Source organism: Thamnophis sirtalis, unplaced genomic scaffold (assembly GCF_051295495.1).
Source record: "Thamnophis sirtalis isolate CommonGarterSnake01/CBP01778 unplaced genomic scaffold, rThaSir2_p1.2 scaffold_14, whole genome shotgun sequence".
NCBI classification, from domain to species: Eukaryota; Metazoa; Chordata; class Lepidosauria; order Squamata; family Natricidae; genus Thamnophis; species Thamnophis sirtalis.
This window is the reverse complement of record NW_028261394.1, coordinates 5,388,542-5,407,202: the sequence shown is the minus strand read 5'-3', so window position 1 is coordinate 5,407,202 and position 18,661 is coordinate 5,388,542. Positions and strand designations below refer to the sequence as shown.

The 18,661-nt window shown below is 45.7% G+C and overlaps 1 protein-coding gene across 1 annotated transcript; it reads left to right on the top strand.

The window, feature by feature from the left end:
* The first annotated feature begins 1,225 nt into the window (after positions 1-1,225).
* LOC106550385 (cytochrome P450 2W1) lies at positions 1,226-17,237 on the top strand. Its single transcript, XM_087728761.1, has 9 exons — positions 1,226-1,511; positions 5,227-5,389; positions 6,391-6,540; positions 8,851-9,008; positions 10,020-10,193; positions 11,513-11,654; positions 13,790-13,974; positions 15,742-15,883; positions 16,933-17,237. The coding sequence occupies exons 1-9, from the start codon at positions 1,314-1,316 to the stop codon at positions 17,121-17,123; spliced, it is 1,503 nt and encodes a 500-aa protein (XP_087584887.1). The 5' UTR covers positions 1,226-1,313; the 3' UTR covers positions 17,124-17,237.
* Positions 17,238-18,661: the final 1,424 nt, after the last annotated feature.

The window sequence follows — 18,661 nt, the reverse complement described above, 5'->3', positions numbered from 1 at the left end:
ACAAGGAAGGAAGGAAAGAAGGAAGGAAGGAAGGTAGGTAGGTAGGTAGGTAGGTAGGAAGGAAGGAAGGAAGGAAGGAAGGAAGGAAGGAAGGAAGGAAGGAAGGATCCAACTCCAGTCTGTGAGCATAATTGTCCTGCAATACTGCATACTAAACACAAGGAAGGAAGGAAGGAAGGAAGGAAGGAAGGAAGGAAGGAAGGAAGGAAGGAAGGAAGGAAGGATCGAACTCCAGGCTGTGAGCATAATTGTCCTGAAATACTACATTCTAATCACAAGGAAGGGAGGGAGGGAGGGAGGGAGGACGGAAGGAAGGAAGGAAGGAAGAGTCAACCTTGAGCCTGGTGAAATTTGAACTGTCGAACTGCAGCTAGCAGTCAGCTGAAGTAGCCTGCAGTACCGCACTCTAACCACTGCGCCACCTTGGCTCTAAAAAACCCAAATAGAGAACCGATTGAATCCCCCCCAAGACAACAATCAAACAAATTAGTTGATGGGCCCCCGTATCAACCAGGGCTCACCAAGACCATGTCTTCAGGGCCTTGAGAAAGGATGTGAAGTTGTGTGCACATTTGCAGAGTTGCCAGATGAAGGGAACAGCTAAAGAACAGGGGTCGACTTGGGAGTAGGGCCACAGGTGGACAATGAATGGCCCCTCCCAGAGGAGATAAAAGAGGAGCGAAAGGGGAGTGGAGTTTGCAGGAGACAATTAGTTCGCTTCATTGGTTCGTGACTCTCCGAGACTCCTTGCCAAGTTCTGCAGAGATCGGCCTGGCATCCCTCCAAGCCAGATAAGGTCTGTGACTGTAAATCCTCCCTGGAAAGACTTTACTGGAGGTGAAGGAGCAGAATTCACAGGAAATGAATAAAAGGGGTTTTTGTCGAGACAAGGAGTTTGCTTCAGGCTCTTGGGAAGCCTCGGTCAGATATTCTTGGCTGATCGATCCTATCCTGTTTGTACACTCCTGATACCTCCATCATGTGTGCCCATTGTGGAAAATGCACCCTTTGGCTCCTGAATTCTATCCACAAACTAGATGGGTCCAAAATGATAGCTTTGATGATTGCTTTACCTGCCACACACACGGAGCCGGTAACTTAAAACTGCTTTCCTCCTCCAATCACAAACTGCTTAAACCACATTCTCCAGAAGTGGTTAAAGAGGGCGGGGTTTAACAGTCTTCCCCTTCACATTATTTCTGCAGCCCGACTTATAAAGCTCAGCGCTGGCGAAGGGTTTGAGCAAAGGAGCCAGCTGATGCCCAGGCTGCTTTCCGCCACACCTGGACCAACATTTCATTTCTCGTCTGCAAATGGCTCTGCTGGATTTCCTTTTTTCTTTCCCTGCATCCGTCGTTCTGCTGCTTTTCCTGCTGCTTTTTGCATCTTCTTATTTACCGGTTCTCTTCGAAAAAACGTCTTTAAAGTTGCCGCCCGGCCCATGGCCTCTTCCCATCATCGGACACCTTCACTTGCTCGATTTCAAAAGGCAGGACAAGTCCTTGCTGAAGGTAGGAGAGAGAGAGAGAAAGAGAAAGAGAGAGGGAGAGAGAGAGTGAAAGAGTGAAGGTAGAGGAGAGGGAGAGAGAGGGGGAGAGAGAAAAGGAGAGGGAGAGGGAAAGAGGAAGAAAGTGGGGGAGAGAAAGAGAAAGAGAGAGGAGAGAAGGAGAGAGAAGGAGAGGGAGAAAAAGAGAGAGAGAGAAGGAGAGAGGAAGAGAGAGAAAATGAGAGAAAGAGAGGGGGAGAGAAGAAGAGAAAGAAAGGGAGAGAGAGAAAGGGAGAGAAAGAGAGGGAGGGAGAGAAAGGGAGAGGGAGAGAAGGGGGAGAGAGGAGAGGGAGAAAAAGAGAGAGAGGAGAGAAAGGAGAGAGGAAGAGAGAAAATGAGAGAGAAAGACAAGGAAAGGGGGAGAGAAGGAGAGAAAGAAAGGGAGAGAAAGAGAGAGGGAGGGAGAGAAAGGGAGAGGGAGAGAAGGGGGAGAGAGAAGGAAAGGGGGAGAGGGAGAGAAGGAGAGAGAGAAAGAGGAGAGAGAGAGGAGGAGGAGAGAGAGAAGGAGATAAGGGGGAGAGAGGAGGAGACAGAGACAGAAAGAGAGGGAAAGAGAGAGAGAAGGAGAAAAGGGGAGAGAGAAGGAGAAAAGGGGGAGAGAGAGAGAAGGAGAGAGGGGACAGAAGGAGAAAGAGGAGAGAAGGAGAGAGAGTGAGAGAGAAGGAAAGAGAGAGAGAGAAAAGGAGGTCTGACAGGTACCCGGTGCAGAAATTCCAGAGTTTCCCCTTCTTAGGATGCTAAGATCTTTTCCCCCCCTCCAGGATGCCCGGTTTTAAGCCAGTGGATTCCACGTGGGCCCTGCCGGAATGCAGAATGTAGAATTCTGCCTTCAGTGTTTGCTTGAGCTGGTGGGCGTCCCGTTTTGCTTGGTCCGTGCCTGTCTGTGTCACCTTTCATTCGACTCTTGGCTTTGAAATTCCTTAGAAGTGAATGCCTTGCTTGCCCTCTTGGGATTTAAAAATGAGGAACTTTCTGTTTGCGTGTTTGTTAGGATGGCACAACCAATTTCCACCCGAGCAGCAGTTAACAGGAGAGATGCAAATTCTGCTTGTAGAAATAGCTATGAATGCAATGCGGCTTAACATAAGACGCTGAGAATCCTTCTCTCGCTCCCCAGATTTGCACACAATTCTACTGACTCTGATGGCAGGTTAGGATGGGTGTTGTAGTCTATGACTTTTATAGAAGGGGAAAGAAGGGAAGAGAAGAGATATTGGAATGAAGAGTGGAGTGGAAGAGGAGAGAAGAGAAGAGATATTGGAATGAAGAGTGGACTGGAGTGGAAGAGGAGAAAAGAGAAGAGAAGAGATATTGGAATGAAGAGTGGAGTGGAAGAGGAGAGAAGAGAAGAGATATTGGAATGAAGAGTGGAGTGGAGTGGAAGAGGAGAAAAGAGAAGAGAAGAGAAGAGATATTGGAATGAAGAGTGGAGTGGAAGAGGAAAGAAGAGAAGAGATATTGGAATGAAGAGTGGAGTGGAGTGGAAGAGGAGAAAAGAGAAGAGATATTGGAATGAAGAGTGGACTGGAGAGGAAGAGGAGAAAAGAGAAGAGAAGAGATATTGGAATGAAGAGTGGACGAGAGGAAGAGGAGAAAAGAGAAGAGATGAGAAGAGAAAAGAGAATGTAGAATAGAGTGGAGTGGAATAGAATGGAATAGAATAGAATAGAATAGAATGCTTCTTCGATACTGGAATGATAGTGGAGCGTTTCAAGCAAGAATGAACATCGCACATCTCCAGTGGTTTATTAAAGATGCTGGTGAAAATGGAGGCCAGTTTGTTAGAACAAGCTTTTAAGCAAGAAGCATATATTTCTTGCTTTCAAACTGCTCGGTTGGCAGAAGCTGGGATAAGTAACAGGAGCTCGCTCCGTTACGCAGCACTAGGGATTCGAACCACCGAACTGCCGACCTTTCTGATCGACCAGCTTAGCATCTTAGCCCCTGAGCCATCATGTCCCTCGTATTAAGTATATACGTATACATGTTAAGAAGGAGTATATATTATAGAAGGCCAGGACAGGAATGGAGGTGTTTTTTTTTAGACTGGAACTGCTGGCAGAGGAAGAGAAAAATCTTTTTTTGAGCTCAGCTCAGTCGATCAATGTTAGGTAGAGTGATTATTGGCATGATTCTGGCCATGCCACCGTGGGACACGTTAATATATATTTATTAACCCAAGAAAACCTTGTTTGCTCTTAAGAAAAAGGAGTGGATATCCTGCTTGGGAGCGGGAATCGAATAATCAGAATTGTTCTAAAGTTCAACTGTTCCAAGGCAAGGCTGTCACCGTAAGGAGAGTAAACTACAAACCTTCTAGTATTGACTTCTGAAAGTTGTTGGAAAGGGTGTGGCTTTTGCAAGCGTGTGGACCTGTGTGCATTACACACACAGATAACACACGCACACACACACACACACACACACACACACACACACACTCCCGCACACCCAGAGAGTTGGGCTTGAACAGACATCACACTAAGCCCCCTACCCTAGTTTCATAAACCGCATTGGGAATAAATAAACTTGTTTGTCGGAGTGCAAGGCTGGTGAATCGGGTGCCTTTAATTAGTCAGGAATCTGAAAAAGTCCGTCCAGTTGAATAATAAAACCTTGCAAATCTGTCTCAAATTAGGCCGAAGCATCCACGATTCGGTGAGGTCCTTCTGTGTTTTATTTGACGGAGTCTCCTTTGGTAGATTTGTAGGGGTGACACCGAAATATAAATTTGATCGCGTTTTATTTACCTACATATTAAACGACTGTATTTCATTCCAATGTCATTTTAAAACTGTATTTTAATTCCAGTTTTGTTTTAAATCGTACTTTATTCCAGTTTCATTTTAAACTGTGTTTTATCCAATTCCTTTTTAAATTGTGGTTTTTTTTTTAATAAAATCAGATTTTAGTAATAATTTGTGTCTGGAACTCTGCACTTTGATTTGGCCCAAGGGCTAATCAATAAAGTAAAATCTAATTGTTGATAGACCCAAAGATAAATCTCGCCATCATAGTGAAACTATTTCCTAATTTCTGAGAGTTGCATTTTTTAATCTCTGAGAGTTGCATTTTTTAATCTCTGAGAGTTGCTTTTTTTTAAAATGGCCCCTTGAGATATGGGCAGGGTAATCAATAAATCTCTTAGGGTTGGTCTCACAGCCAGACAGATGTTTAGACTGGATTCTTGGTATTTTTGTCCACCCATCTCTTCCCAAAGAACTGGGTTAGACAGATGTGCGTGTTTGATGGTGTTGCAGTTATTGTCGGATGACGTAAGCTGTTGCAAGCAAAACTGCCTTTTGTAATTGACCGATGGGGGATTTTGTCAATGCAGATGATGTTCAAGGGATTCTCCAGATAATCAATTATTAGTATCATGGCTTGTCGCACAATCAACCAGATGTTTAGACTGGATTTGACATCTTTGTCCATCTGTTGAGTCCTGGGAGAGGCAGGTGTGGATGTTTTGATAGCATTATAGGTCCCATCGCAGGATGTAAGCTGTTCCAGGCAAAGCTGCCCTCTGTAATTGACCAATGGGGGATTTAGTCAATGCCGATGGTGCTTCAAGTGCTTCTCCAGTTGGTTTGGGGTTGCACCCAAGGCACCTGTGACCGTTGGGACTTCCTTTGCTTTCTTTTGACACAGTCTTTCTATTTCTGTTGGCTCTCTTTCAGCTTGCGGAAAAATACGGACCCGTCTTTACTCTCTATTTCGGGTTCAAGAAAGTGGTGGTGTTGACAGGCTACGAAGCAGTGAAGGATGCGCTTGTGAACTTCACCGAGGAGTTTGTGGACAGGCCTTCCATACCTATATTTGAGCAAATCCAGCATGGAAACGGTAAGTGCTTGCTGCCCCCACCCCACCCCCAAAAGGAAAACGAAAACACAATGTACCTTCAAAACTGGTTACTCCAATCTTATTTCCTGGTGGAAATCAGCCCCTTTGAAGAACCTCAACAGATGTAGGATGCAGAACATTTCTGGGCAGGGTGGTAGAGATAATAGGTAGACGGAATCTGTCCAGAAAGTTTGGCCGTTTCAATAATAGGACTTAAAGTTTCCAAGTTTGGAGAACCCTGCTCTAGAGCTTACTAAATACAATTCCTGGCATTGTTCATCAACAGCTGAGCTGGGTTCGAGCTCCTGGGAGTTATAGTTTTGGTCAATGAGGGGAGAATCCCAATTTCCTGGCTACTCTAGCACTTGAATGGCGTGTATACAAGGTGTACCTTGGTTGACTTCTCATTTGAGATTTCTCCTTCTTCTTTGTGGACTTTGTGGTGGTCCTTGGTTCTCACAGAGCTGGGTTATTTTCTTGCAATTGTTTGTGGAGTTTGTGTGCCTAAATTTCTTAAACTCCACGGGAACAGGAGGAAGCTGTAGGAGAAGAGCAGGAGGAACTGAGGGTGGAGTTAAGCATGTCGTCAGCTTAGAGTCCTTAAGCTGCCGCAAGTAATGAAACCACGCAAACCACAGTCTTCTTTAACAAGAGTTATTGATGCGAAAGGGATAGTTTCCCAGCATGTCTGCAATGGAGTTTTCTTAGTAAAAACTTCTTTTTGTCTTCTTGGATAACGTTTCTCAAACTTGGCAACTTTAAGAGGTGTGGACTTCAACTCCCAGAATTCTTCAGTCATTCAACTACTCTTGAATTCCATTGACCCTTCTCTTGTGCCAATGTACTATTGAACTCTCACTGACCAGGTGTCATATTGTTTATAAGTTTGAATAAAACTTCCATGCTGCAGCTTCATGGATAATCCTGATCCTTTGCCCTTCACAGTAACCTTGGAATATGAACAATTCTTCTTCAATCGTATCTTCTGCCTTCCCCAACAGGGGTTTTCTTCTCCACTGGAGAGCTATGGAGGGCTACCCGAAGATTTACGGTGTCCACCATGCGCAACCTTGGGATGGGGAAAAAACACATTGAGGAATGCATCCATGAAGAGCTCGGTTTTCTGATCGAGAATATTAACTCTTTCCAAGGTGAGTGTCATGCCCTCGTTGGAGTCTGAATCTGCCGGGGGTGGGGGGAGATGAGCTGGAACAAGAACTGATAAAGATGGAGACGGCGGCTTCGTTGGCTTTGGAGGAAACTGGGGAAGGGCAGAGTCAGTCCAGGCAAGGCTGTTCTGAATTAGTAAGGCCTGCAGATAGGGAGAGCTCAGGAGAAGAGCAAGGACCACTCCTTCCTGATCCAAGAGCATGGAGAGAAGAGAGAAGGCGAGAACGACACAGACCGAGCCAGCTACGAGGGAGGAGAGTGCCCCGCTCCACTTTCACAAGTCACACCTGGGGACTGAGATGTAAGGAGATGCTGGTGGGAGGGGTATTTGTCGGGAACAAGCATTGAATTGTGGAGTTGTGCACTTGCCAAAGCCTGAAAATTGCTGGGCTCTGTCTTATGGGTGCCTGCTTCGCTGAACTTTTTGCTCTGGTTACTGTTTAGTTAACCTGGCTTATTGGACTGCTGGCCCTGGTTGCTTTTTGGTTAACCTGGCTTACTGGACTACTTGCAGCCAGAGACTAATGAAGGTGTGTGTGAGAACTTTGCTCCAGGACTTGTAGTGAAAGTTTGGGGGCACAGTTGGAGCAATGAAGACCTGTTCTCTGGTTATGTTGCTTTTGTGCCATGTCCCGGGTCATCACAGTGAGCTCAGAAAAGGGAGAGCGATTCCCCTATGTCTAAGACCTCACCAAAGTAAGCCCTTGTTCCAGGCACAAACAACAGTCTTCTTTAACAAGAGTTATTGATGCGAAAGGGATAGTTTACCAGCACGGCTATTTCTTAGTAAAAACTCATTGTGTCTTCTTGGATAGTGTTTCTCAAACTTGGCAACTTTAAGAGGTGTGGACTTCAACTCCCAGAATTCTCCAGCAAGCCAGCATGGGGAATTCTGGGAGTTGAAGTCCACACGTCGTAAGGCTGCCAAGGTTGGGAAATACCATTCCAAGTTGTCAGAGCAAAGCCTTCATAACTCCGTCTAATGGTGCTTTTATGTCAACCGGAGAACAGGTGCGGCTGCTCAGTGGTGATGGATGGGCTTAGAGGTGTCTCTTTACTAAACAAGCCCTAAATCCTGAACAAGCGGTGAGAATCGAGCCTTAGAGGTCATGGGATAATGGAAGAAGGTCCAGGCAGAAGAAAGGTGTACACATTTTCACCATGCCCTAAAATGTCAGTGTGTGTGTGTGTGTGTGTGTGTGTGTGTGTGTGTGTGTGTGTGTGTGTGTGTGTGTGTGTGTGTTGTGTCAGCTGCAAGATTAAACTATCCCCTTAGTGGTTTCTGTTATGTATGTTGTTCTTTTATATTTTATGTTATGGGAGTTTTTTATTTTAGTCATTTTGCAGGCTTTGTATTTTCACCCAGCCTCTTCCTCCTCCCCTCCCCCTCCTCCTCCTCCTCCTCCTCCTCCTCCCTTCCTTCTTCTTCTCCTCCTACTTCTGCTCCTCCTCCTCTTTCTCCTTCTCCCCTCTTCCTCCTCCTCCCCTCCTCCTCTTCTCCTCCTCCTCTCCTCTCCCTCCTTCTCCTCCTCCTCCTCTTCTCTTCCTCCTCCTCTTCTCCTTCTCCCCTCTTCCTCCTCCTTCCCTCCTCTTCTCCTCCTTCTCCTCTCCTCCTCCTTCTCCTCCTCCTCTTCTCCTCCTCCCCTCCTCCTCCTCCCCTCCTCCTCCTTCTCTTCCTCCTCTTCTCCTTCTCCTCCTCCCCTCCTCCTCCCTCCTCCTCCTTCTCCTTCTCCTCCTCCTCTTCTCCTCCTTCTCCTCCCCCTCCTCTTCTTCTCTTTAAAAAAGCCCATTATACTTTTCTGCTTCTTCCCTCAGAAGCGCCGTGCGAATAATAGTGCAGGAAAATCGACAGTTGAATAACTTTTTTTTTTAAGAGCAAACATCTTTTTATTGTTGTTCTCCAGCAATGCCAGATTTGGGTGATCAGGTTTGAGGGATCCTGAATAGGTCCTCAAATCTTGGAAGACTGCTATCATAATCACCCTAATGCTTCTCTTCCTTAGGCTAAACATATCTAGTTCCCTTAACCATTCATCGTACGGTTTAGCCTCCATTCCCTTAACAGAATACAGAATAACCAAGTTGGAAGGGACCTTGGAGGTCTTCTAGTCCAACCCTCTGCTCAAGTAGGAAACCCTGTACTATTTCAGACCAATGGCAGTCCAATCTTGCCTTAAGAAGCTCCAATGTTGAAGCACCCACAACTTCAGCTATTTCCATGGATACCAGTTATCCTCTCTCTCTCTCTGTCTCTCTGTCTCTCTGTCTCTCTCTCTCTTTTACTCTTGAAGGCGAACCTTTCGACCTGCGGACATTCAACGCTGCTGCAACAAACATCACTTTTGTTCTGCTGTTCGGGGAACGGTTTGAGTACAAGAACCCAACTTTTGTCACCCTTCTAAGACTCATCGATGAAGTGATGTGTCTTCTGGGCTCTCCTGCTTTACACGTAAGCTGGTTTTGTCCTGCGGTTTCCTTCCTCTTCCCCAACACATTTAAACAAATTCAAAAGCACGGCTTTTCAGAATTGGGATTTCCAAAGATGTGCCAACATGTCTGTCTTACTAAATTGGAACTTTTAAGGATAGATCTGCCTTGGACTCTGATTTAATTCTGCATGATATTTGGAACGCTGACATGGCCGTGATTGCACCACGCGGAAATTGGCAACGGCTACGTCACTTTGCCAAGCCACGAACACAAAATGCTTTTGGAATTTTAAGCAGGCAGGCTATTTCCCTCCGATATTTCCCTGTTCTGAGCGAGGCTTCCCGAGAGCAGGAAGCAAATGCCTTCCTTGGCAAAAAACCCTTTTATTAAGTCACTGTGGATTCTGCTCATTCACATCCAGCCAAGTGTTTTTGAGGGAGGATTTACAGTCACAGACCTTATCTGGCTTGGAGAGCTGCCAGGCTGATCTCTGCAGAACTTGGCAAGGAGCCTCGGAGAGTCACGAACCAATGAAGTGAACTAATGGTCTCCTGCAAACTCCATTCCCCTTTCGCTCCTCTTTTATCTCCTCTGGGAGGGGCCATTCATCGTCCACCTGTGGCCTTACTCCCAAGTCGACCTCTGTTCTTTAGCTCTTCCCTTTGTCTGGCAACTCTGTGCATGCGTACACTGGGAACAGGCTCCAGCTGTTCTTCTGCCTCACTGATGTCTGACTCCGAAGGCAGCTGATAACTGGCATATGGCCCCAGCCCCCTCTCTGCCTCCGACGCAGAGCCCTCCTCAGAGCCTTCCCCAGACTCCAGGACCGGTAGCTGGCAGACCACAATAACAATGAAAAACAGATTGGAAAAGGTTAGGGGGGAAATTATTAGAACGAGTTAGAATCGGCAAAAATCTGGCATCTGAAAACTCTGGATCTTAATGGTCTCCTTTGCAAGCCGAGATGCATTGTCCTTTGTCTTTCTTATATTTCCTCTCCTCTCCTTTTCCTGCTTTTGATCCTGAACAGCTGTTCAACTTCTATCCGTTCCTGGGATTCCTCTTCAAGGCTCACAAGACTTTGCTCCGGAAAATCGAAGACGTCCGGGTGATAATCCGAGATTACATCAAGAGCAGCAGGCAAGATCTCAACGGCAACAGCTACAGGAGCTACACAGAAGCGCTGGTCTTCAAGCAGGAACAGGTGTGTCTGGGGCAAGTAACAAGGCTTACAAACAGGGTGTGGGCATCCAAAAAGTCTAGATGGTGGTCCCATGATGGGCGTTGCCCATAAACACCATGTTGACTAACCTCTCAGATGTATTGATCTCCTACGTCTGAACGACAGAGGAAAAGAGAGGTTGATCCAACATTTCCCCTGTGTTGGAACTAGGTATGTCTAGCTTAGCAAAAGAAGCATTAGGGGAGGGTATGATAGCAGTCTTCCGATATCTCAGGGGCTGCCCCAAAGAAGAGGGAGTCAAGCTATTCTCCAAAGCACCTGAGGGCAGGACAAGAAGCAATGGGTGGAAACCTATCAAGGAGAGAAGCAACTTGGAACTAAGGAGGAATTTCCTGACAGTGAGGACAATTAATCCGTGGAACAACTTGCCTCCGGAAGTTTATCTCAAATGGGAGAGGGTCTCCTGCTTGAGCAGTAGGTTGGACTAGAAGATCTCCAAGGTCCCTTCTGGCTCTGTCATTCTGTTATTTGACAAATGATCAAATGATGTAGGTTTTCAAGAAAAAAAATCAAACAACTATTTATCCAGGATGTTATAAGGACTCCCATCTTAGCCAGGGGTGGTGGACTAGAAGACCTCCAAGGTCCTTTCCATCCCTAACATCCCATAATTCTATGAGAATGAGAAAGAGAGAATTCTTCTCTCTTTCAAGAGAGGAGAAAATTTAGATTTTAGAACATTTGCCTGGGTTGGATCTGATCTCGGTTGTGTCTATTTTCATTTGCCTTGTGCGATGCCAATCTTGTGGTGGGTCAGAGGTTTTGTGCCCATCCGCTCGTCTCTCCTCTCACCCACTTCAAGGCGCTAGTCGTCACTTATAAAGCCCTTCATGGTATTGGACCTGGGTACTTGAGAGACCGCCTGCTGCCAATCACCTCCACTAGACCGATTAGATCCCACAGATTAGGCCTCCTCCGAATTCCATCCACCGGCCAATGCCGACTGGCGACTACCCGGAGGAGAGCCTTCTCTGTGGCCGCTCCGACCCTCTGGAACGAACTCCCCGTGGAGATTCGAACCCTCACCACCCTCCAGGCCTTCCGCAAAGCCCTTAAAACCTGGCTGTTCCGACAGGCCTGGGGCTAAAGAGCTGTTGCCCCCCCGTCTCGAATGGTATGACTGTTGTGTGTTTTTAAATGATGCATTGTTATGTTTTGTTTTGTTTTTTTGTCTGTACCCCCTTCCCTGATTTGAATGGTGAGCCGCCCTGAGTCCCCTTCGGGGGAAAAGGGCAGCATACAAATATAATAAATCAAATCAAATCAAATCACTCTCCTAGGACATGAACAAGAGCAAAAACCTTTTCCATGAAGACAATTTAATTGCGTCCATTCTGGATCTCGTCATGGCTGGGACAGAAACCACAGCCACAACTCTGCAATGGGCTGTCTTGCTGGCCATGAGGTATCCAGAGATCCAAAGTGAGTTGTTGCTTTCTGCTGCTGCTGTTGTGGTGGTGGTGGTGGTGGTGTTCCACCCTTCTAGCATGCATAGGTGTCACGGTAGTATGGCATGCGGATCCCCACAAAGTCCATGGCTTCAATTCTCAGGGTTTGTTTGGGTCAAAAGAAGAGTGATAAAGGGAACTCCAAAAGGCAGGAGGGAAGGAAGGAGGGAAGGAAGGAGGGAAGGAGAGAAGGAGAGAAGAATGGAGGGAGGGAAGGGGGAAGGAGGGATGGAAGGAAGGAGGGAAGGAAGGAGAGAAGGAGAGAAGAAAGGAGGGAAGGAAGGAGGGAAGGAAGGAAGAAGAAGTAGGATTGTTGTAAAATAAGATGGGTTTATGGGATGGTAAGAAAGCAATTCCAATTATATTCTCAATTGTAGGGGAGAAAAATTGTTACAAATACATATTATTAATAACAAGTATGAGATCATATAATTGTGAATGTATATATGAGAAATAAAAATTTATTAAAATAAAAAAAAAGACCAAAAGGCAGGGAACAAAGCATGAGTGGGAAGGACAATTTCACAGGGCCTGTCTTAGGAAATTAGAGAAGGGTTCTCTGGCTGCAAATTTAGCGGAAGGGAATAGATTGAAGCAAGGGAGGGACGGAGGGGATGGAGGGGAAGGGAAGATCTCTTAGAGGAAGGAAGGAAGGAGAAGGGAAGAAGGAAGGATGAAGAATGAAAGATAAGGAAGGAAAGAAAAAAGGAAGGGGAAGGGAAGATCTCTTAGAGGAAGGAAGGAGGGAAGGAAGGAAGGAAGGAAGGAGAAGAAGGAAGGATGAAGGATAAGGAAGGAAGGAAGGAAGGAAGGAAGGGGAAGGGAAGATCTCTTAGAGGAAGGAAGGAAGGAAGGAAGGAAGGAAGGAGAAGGGAAGAAGGAAGGATGAAGAATGAAGGATAAGGAAGGAAAGAAGGAAAGACAAAAGGAAGGGGAAGGGAAGATCTCTTAGAGGAAGGAAGTAGGGAAGGAAGGAGAAGAAGGAAGGAAGGATGAAGGATAAGGAAGGAAGGATGAAGGATAAGGAAGGAAGGAAGGGGAAGGGAAGATCTCTTAGAGGAAGGAAGGAAGGAAGGAAGCAGAAGGGAAGAAGGAAGGATGAAGAATGAAGGATAAGGAAGAAGGAAAGAAAAAAGGAAGGGGAAGGGAAGATCTCTAAGAGGAAGGAAGGAGGGAAGGAAAGAGAAGAAGGAAGGAAGGATGAAGGATAAGGAAGGAAGGAAGGAAGGAAAGAAAAAAGGAAGGGGAAGGGATCTCTTAGAGGAAGGAAGGAAGGAAAGAAAGAAAAAAGGAAGGAGAAGAAGGAAGGAAGGATGAAGGATAAGGAAGGAAAGAAGGAAAGAAGGAAGGGGAAGGGACGATCTCTTAGAGCAGTGGTTCTCAACCTTCCCAATGCCGCGACCCTTTAATACAGTTCCTCATGTTGTGGTGACCCTCAACCATAAAATTATTTTCGTTGCTACTTCATAACTGTAATTTTACAATTTTCTGATGGTCTTAGGTGACCCCTGTGAAAGGGTCATTCAACCCCCAAAGGGGTCCCGACCCACAGGTTGAGAACCACTGTCTTAGAGGAGGGAAGGAGGGAAGGAGGGAAGGAAGAAGAAGGAAGGATGAAGGATGAAGGAAGGAAAGGGAAGGGAAGAAGGAAGCAAGGAAGAAGGGGAAGGGAAGATTTTTTAGAGGAAGGAAGGAAGGATGGAGGATAAGGAAGGAGGAAAGGAAGGGAAGGGAAGGAACATCTTCATAGCTGAGAAGTGACACTTTCAAAAGTTTTGCAAAACATCTCACAGCTCCAGACCCCTGCATTAAAAAAAACAACAGCCTAACTTCAGAAAAAGGGGGTACCAAAATACTTAGAATAAAGCATGCATTCTATGCAAGGGAATCAGCTCGCCTGTTCATTACAAGCAAAATACGAGGCCAGGAAGATATAAAAACAGGGGCGGCTGGTTGCCAGTACTTTAAAAAAACAAAACAGAGAACAAAATCAGGGAATTAAGTGCGGATGAATGAGGAGGAGGAGGAATAGCGTGAAGGTGAAACGGGCGGATTGGCTTTGCCCCGGACGATGTTTGCTTTTCCCTTTTCTCGCTGGGTCGGCTTCAGAGAAGGTCCAGGAGGAGCTTGGGCAAGTGGTCAAGCCGGGCCACTGGGCCACCTACGAAGACCGACGCCACCTGCCCTTCACCAACGCCGTGATCCACGAAGTGCAGCGTTTCATCACCCTCCTGCCCCACGTCCCACGGAGCACCTCCGTCGACACCCATTTCCAAGGCTACTTCCTCCCCAAGGTAACCGCCTTCCCTCCCTTCCCCCCACTACATGCACAGGTAGCCCTGGAAATTTCTGGGGCTGAAGTGAGACGTGGCTGAAGCGAGTTCTGCCCTGTTTTACGACCTTTCTTGCCGCGGTCGTTAAGCGAATTGCCCCGGGTTGTTACATTAACAACGCCATCGTGAAGCGAATCTGGCTCCCCTCCCATGGACTTTGCTCGTTGGAAGGTCGCAAAAGGGAATTGCACGTCGTAAAGATGAGTCAGTGGCCAAGCATCCGAATTTTGATCAGGCGATTGCTCGACGGTCGTAAGTGTGAAAAATGGTCATAAGTGCACTGAATGAACTGTTGTAAGTCAAGAGACTATCTATACTCCTGGCTCTGGATCAGATGCAGCTAAAATTAGTAGCAATAGCACTTAGTTTTATATACCGCTTCCCAGTGTTTCACAGCCCTCTCTAAGTGGTTTACAGAGTCAGCCTCTTGCCCCCAACAATCTGGGTCCTCATTTTACCCACCTCGGAAGGATGGAAGGCTGAGTCCACCTGGAGCCGGTCAGGATTGAACTCCTGGCAGTAGGCAGAATTAGCCTGCAATACTGCATTCCAACCACTGTGCCACCATGGCAAGGAAGGAAGGACAGAAAGAAAGAAAGAAAGAAAGAAAGAAAGAAAGAAAGAAAGAAAGAAAGAAAGAAAGAAAGAAAGAAAGAAAGAAAAGGAAGGAAAGAAGTAATAACACTTAGACTTATATACTGCTTCACAAGTGCCTTTACAGCCCTCTCTAAGGGCTTTACAGAGCCCCTGGCAATCTGGGTCCTCATTTTACTGACCTCGTCAGAAGGACGGGCGGCTGAGTCAGCCTGCAGCTGGTCAGGATCGAACTCCTGGCAGTGGGCAGAGTCACCCTGCAATACCACATTCTAACCACTGTACACCTTGGAAAGAAGGGAGGGAGGGAGGGAGGGAGGGAGGGAGGGAGGGAGGGAGGAAGGAAGGAAGGAAAATAGCACTAGCATTTAGTTTTATATGCCACTTTACAGTGCTTTCCAGCCCTCTCTAAGTGGTTTCCCCCAACAATCTGGGTCCTCATTTTACTGACCTTGGAAGGATGGGATAGATAGATAGATAGATAGATAGATAGATAGATAGATAGATAGATAGATAGATAGATAGATAGATAGATAGATAGATAGATAGATGATAGAGAAAGATAGATGATTAGATCGATAGCGAGAGAGAGAGATGATAGATAGATAGATAGATAGATAGATAGATAGATAGATAGATAGATAGATAGATAGATAGATAGATAGATAGATAGATAGAGCTCTTAGGCTTATATATTGCTTCACAGTGCTTTCACAGCCCTCTCTAAGCGGTTTACAGAGTCACCCTATTTGCCCCCAACAATCTGGGTCCTCGTTTTACCCACCTAAGAAGAACAGAAAGCTGAGTCGTCCTTGAGCCGGTCAGGATCGAACTCCTGGCAGTGGGCAGAATCAGCCTGCAATACTGCATTCTGACCACTACGCCACCATGGCTCGTAATTAATCCATTAAAAATCCCATTTTGATGGAAGTAGGTCTACCTAACATTCCCCAGCTGGGATTCTTCAAAATAGATGGATCCCACCCATCCTGACCCCGATCCCTGCTAAGGGATCCCTATTTGTGGCGCCTACGATTCAGCCTTGACTCCAGGTGACCCCACTTCCACCCGCTGAAAGAAGACTTGAGAGAGCTTTGAGGCTCCCGTTGTGATCTCCTCCTTTCGGTCCTCCAGGGCACCATGGTCATCCCATCGCTGACTTCTGTCCTGCTTGACCAGAGCCAATGGGAAACCCCCCACGAGTTCAACCCCAGCCACTTCCTGGATCCCAGCGGGAATTTCGTCAAGAGAGACGCCTTCGTGCCTTATTCCTTAGGTAACGTAAGGCCGTCCTGGAGAGTTGGAGCGTTTGGGAGAGACCCGGGTCCAACGGGGCAATCACTGCGGTGAAGGGAAGCTCCTCCCCTCGGGAGCTTTTCCCGCAAGGGTTGTGTTACCGTTGCACAAAAGTTGTGTGTTGGGAAACTCTTCAGAATATCTTTTCCCAGTTTGGAAATTCCAACACTTTCTCCTCCTTCTCCTTCCTCCTTCCTCCTCCTCCTTCTCCTCCTTCATCTCCTCCTTCTTCTTCCTTTTCTTCCTCTTCCTCTCCTCCACCTTCTTCCTCTTCTCTTCTTTCTCCTTTTCCTCTTCTTCGTTATACTCTTCCCTTCCCCCTTCTTCTTCCTCTTCCTCTCCTCCTCCACCTTCTTTCTCTTCTTCCTCCTTTTCCTCTTCTTCCCTGTACTCTTCCCTTCCCCCTTCTTCCTCTCCTCCACCTTCTTCCTCTTCTCTTCTTTCTCCTTTTCCTCTTCTTCCTTATACTCTTCCCTTCCCCCTCCTTCTTCCTCTTCCTCTCCTCCTCCACCTTCTTTCTCTTCTTTCTTCTTTTCCTCTTCTTCCTTATACTCTTCCCTTCCCCCTTCTTCTTCCTCTTCCTCTCCTCCACCTTCTTTCTCTTCTTTCTTCTTTTCCTCTTCTTCCTTATACTCTTCCCTTCCCCCTCCTTCTTCCTCTTCCTCTCCTCCTCCACCTTCTTTCTCTTCTTTCTTCTTTTCCTCTTCTTCCTTATACTCTTCCCTTCCCCCTTCTTCTTCCTCTTCCTCTCCTCCACCTTCTTTCTCTTCTTCCTCCTTTTCCTCTTCCTCTCCTCCACCTTCTTCCTCTTCTCTTCTTTCTTCTTTCTCCTTTTCCTCTTCTTCCTTATACTCTTCCCTTCCCTCTCCTTCTTCCTCTGCTCCTCCTTCTCACTCTCCCTCCTCCTCCTTCTTCTCCCTCACCTTCTTCTCCCTCCTCCTCCTCCTCCTTCTGTTTCTTCCTGTCCTCATCCTCCTCCTCCTCCCCTTTCCTCTTCCTCTCCTTCTCCTTTCTCTCTTTTTTTAACAGGACGCAGGAACTGCATCGGCGAAAGTCTGGCCAAAATGGAGCTTTTCCTCTTCTTCACGGGCCTGCTGCAGAAATTCACTTTCCGACCGCCGCCTGGGCTTACAGAAAGAGATTTGGACCTGACGGTTCCCAAGACGACATTCACTCTAAGGCCGCAGCCGCAGCTAACCTGGGCCGTTCTCCGGGAGTGAAGAAAATGGCGCATGAGATGAAAGAAGGGGAAAGGACGTTCCTATATAGACTATACACTCTTTGTGTGTGTACGTTTGTGTGTAGATTTGTGTGTGTGTGCATAATCTGCATCTATACATGTAAACCAATAGTGAAATTCATTTTTTTAAAACTAACGGTTCTGTGGGCGTGGCTTGGTGGGCGTGGTGTGGCTTGGTGGGTGTGGTGTGGCTTGGTGGGCGCGGTGTGCCTTGGTGGGCGTGGCAGGGGAAGGATACTGCAAAACCTCCATTCCCACCCCATTCTGGGGCCAGCCAGAGGTGGCATTTGCCACTTCCCCTAACTACTCAAAATTTCTGCTACCGGTTCTCCGGAACCTGTCAGAACCTGCTGGATTTCAACCCTGATGTAAACTATATACATTTTAGGGCAGTGTTTCTCAAGTTTGACAACTTCAAGATGTTGCCGACTTCAACTCCCAAAATTTCCCAGCCAGGAAACATCTTAAAGTTGCCAAGGTTGAAAAACATTGTGCTGGAATCTAATTCCATAGAAAGCTAGATTTAAAATTAAGCTTAAACTCAAAAGAGAATGAAAGAGAAATGTGCCACTTATTCATCTCTATCCGTATCTATCTATATCATCTATATCTTTATATCTCATCTCATATATCTTTCTCTGTCATCTATCTCTCATCTCTCATTCTCAACTATCTATCTATCTATCTATCTATCTATCTATCTATCTATCTATCTATCTATCCATTATCTACCTCTCTATATCTATCTATATCTATCTATCTATCTATCATCTATCTATCTATCTATCTCTATCCATATCTATCTATCTATCTATCTATCTATCTATCTATCTATCTATCTCTATCTATCTATCTATCTATCTATCTATCTATGTATCTATCTATATCTATCTATCTATCTATCTATCTATCTATCTATCTAATCTATCTATCTATCTATCTCTATCAATATCTGTCTATCTATTTCTATTTATCTATCTATCTCTATCCATATCTATCTATCTCTCTATATCTATCTATCATCTATCTATCTATCTATCTATCTATCTATCTATCTATTTTATCTATCTATCTATCTATCTATCTATCTATCTATCTATCTATCTATCTATCTCTACCCCTATCTATCTATCTATCTATCTATCTATCTATCTATCTATCTATCTATCTATCTATCTATCTAATCTATCTATCTCTCTATCAATATCTATCTATCTATTTCTATTTATCTATCTATCTCTATCCATATCTCTCTATCTCTCTATATCTATCTATCTATCTATCTATCTATCTATCTATCTATCTATCTTTATCTATCTATCTATCTCTACCCCTATCTATCTATCTATCTATCTATCTATCTAATCTATCTATCTCTATCAATATCTATCTATTTCTATTTATCTATCTATCTCTATCCATATCTCTCTATCTCTATCTATCTATCTATATCTCTATGTCTGTCTGTCTGTCTGTCTGTCTGTCTGTCTGTCTGTCTGTCTATCTATCTATCATCTA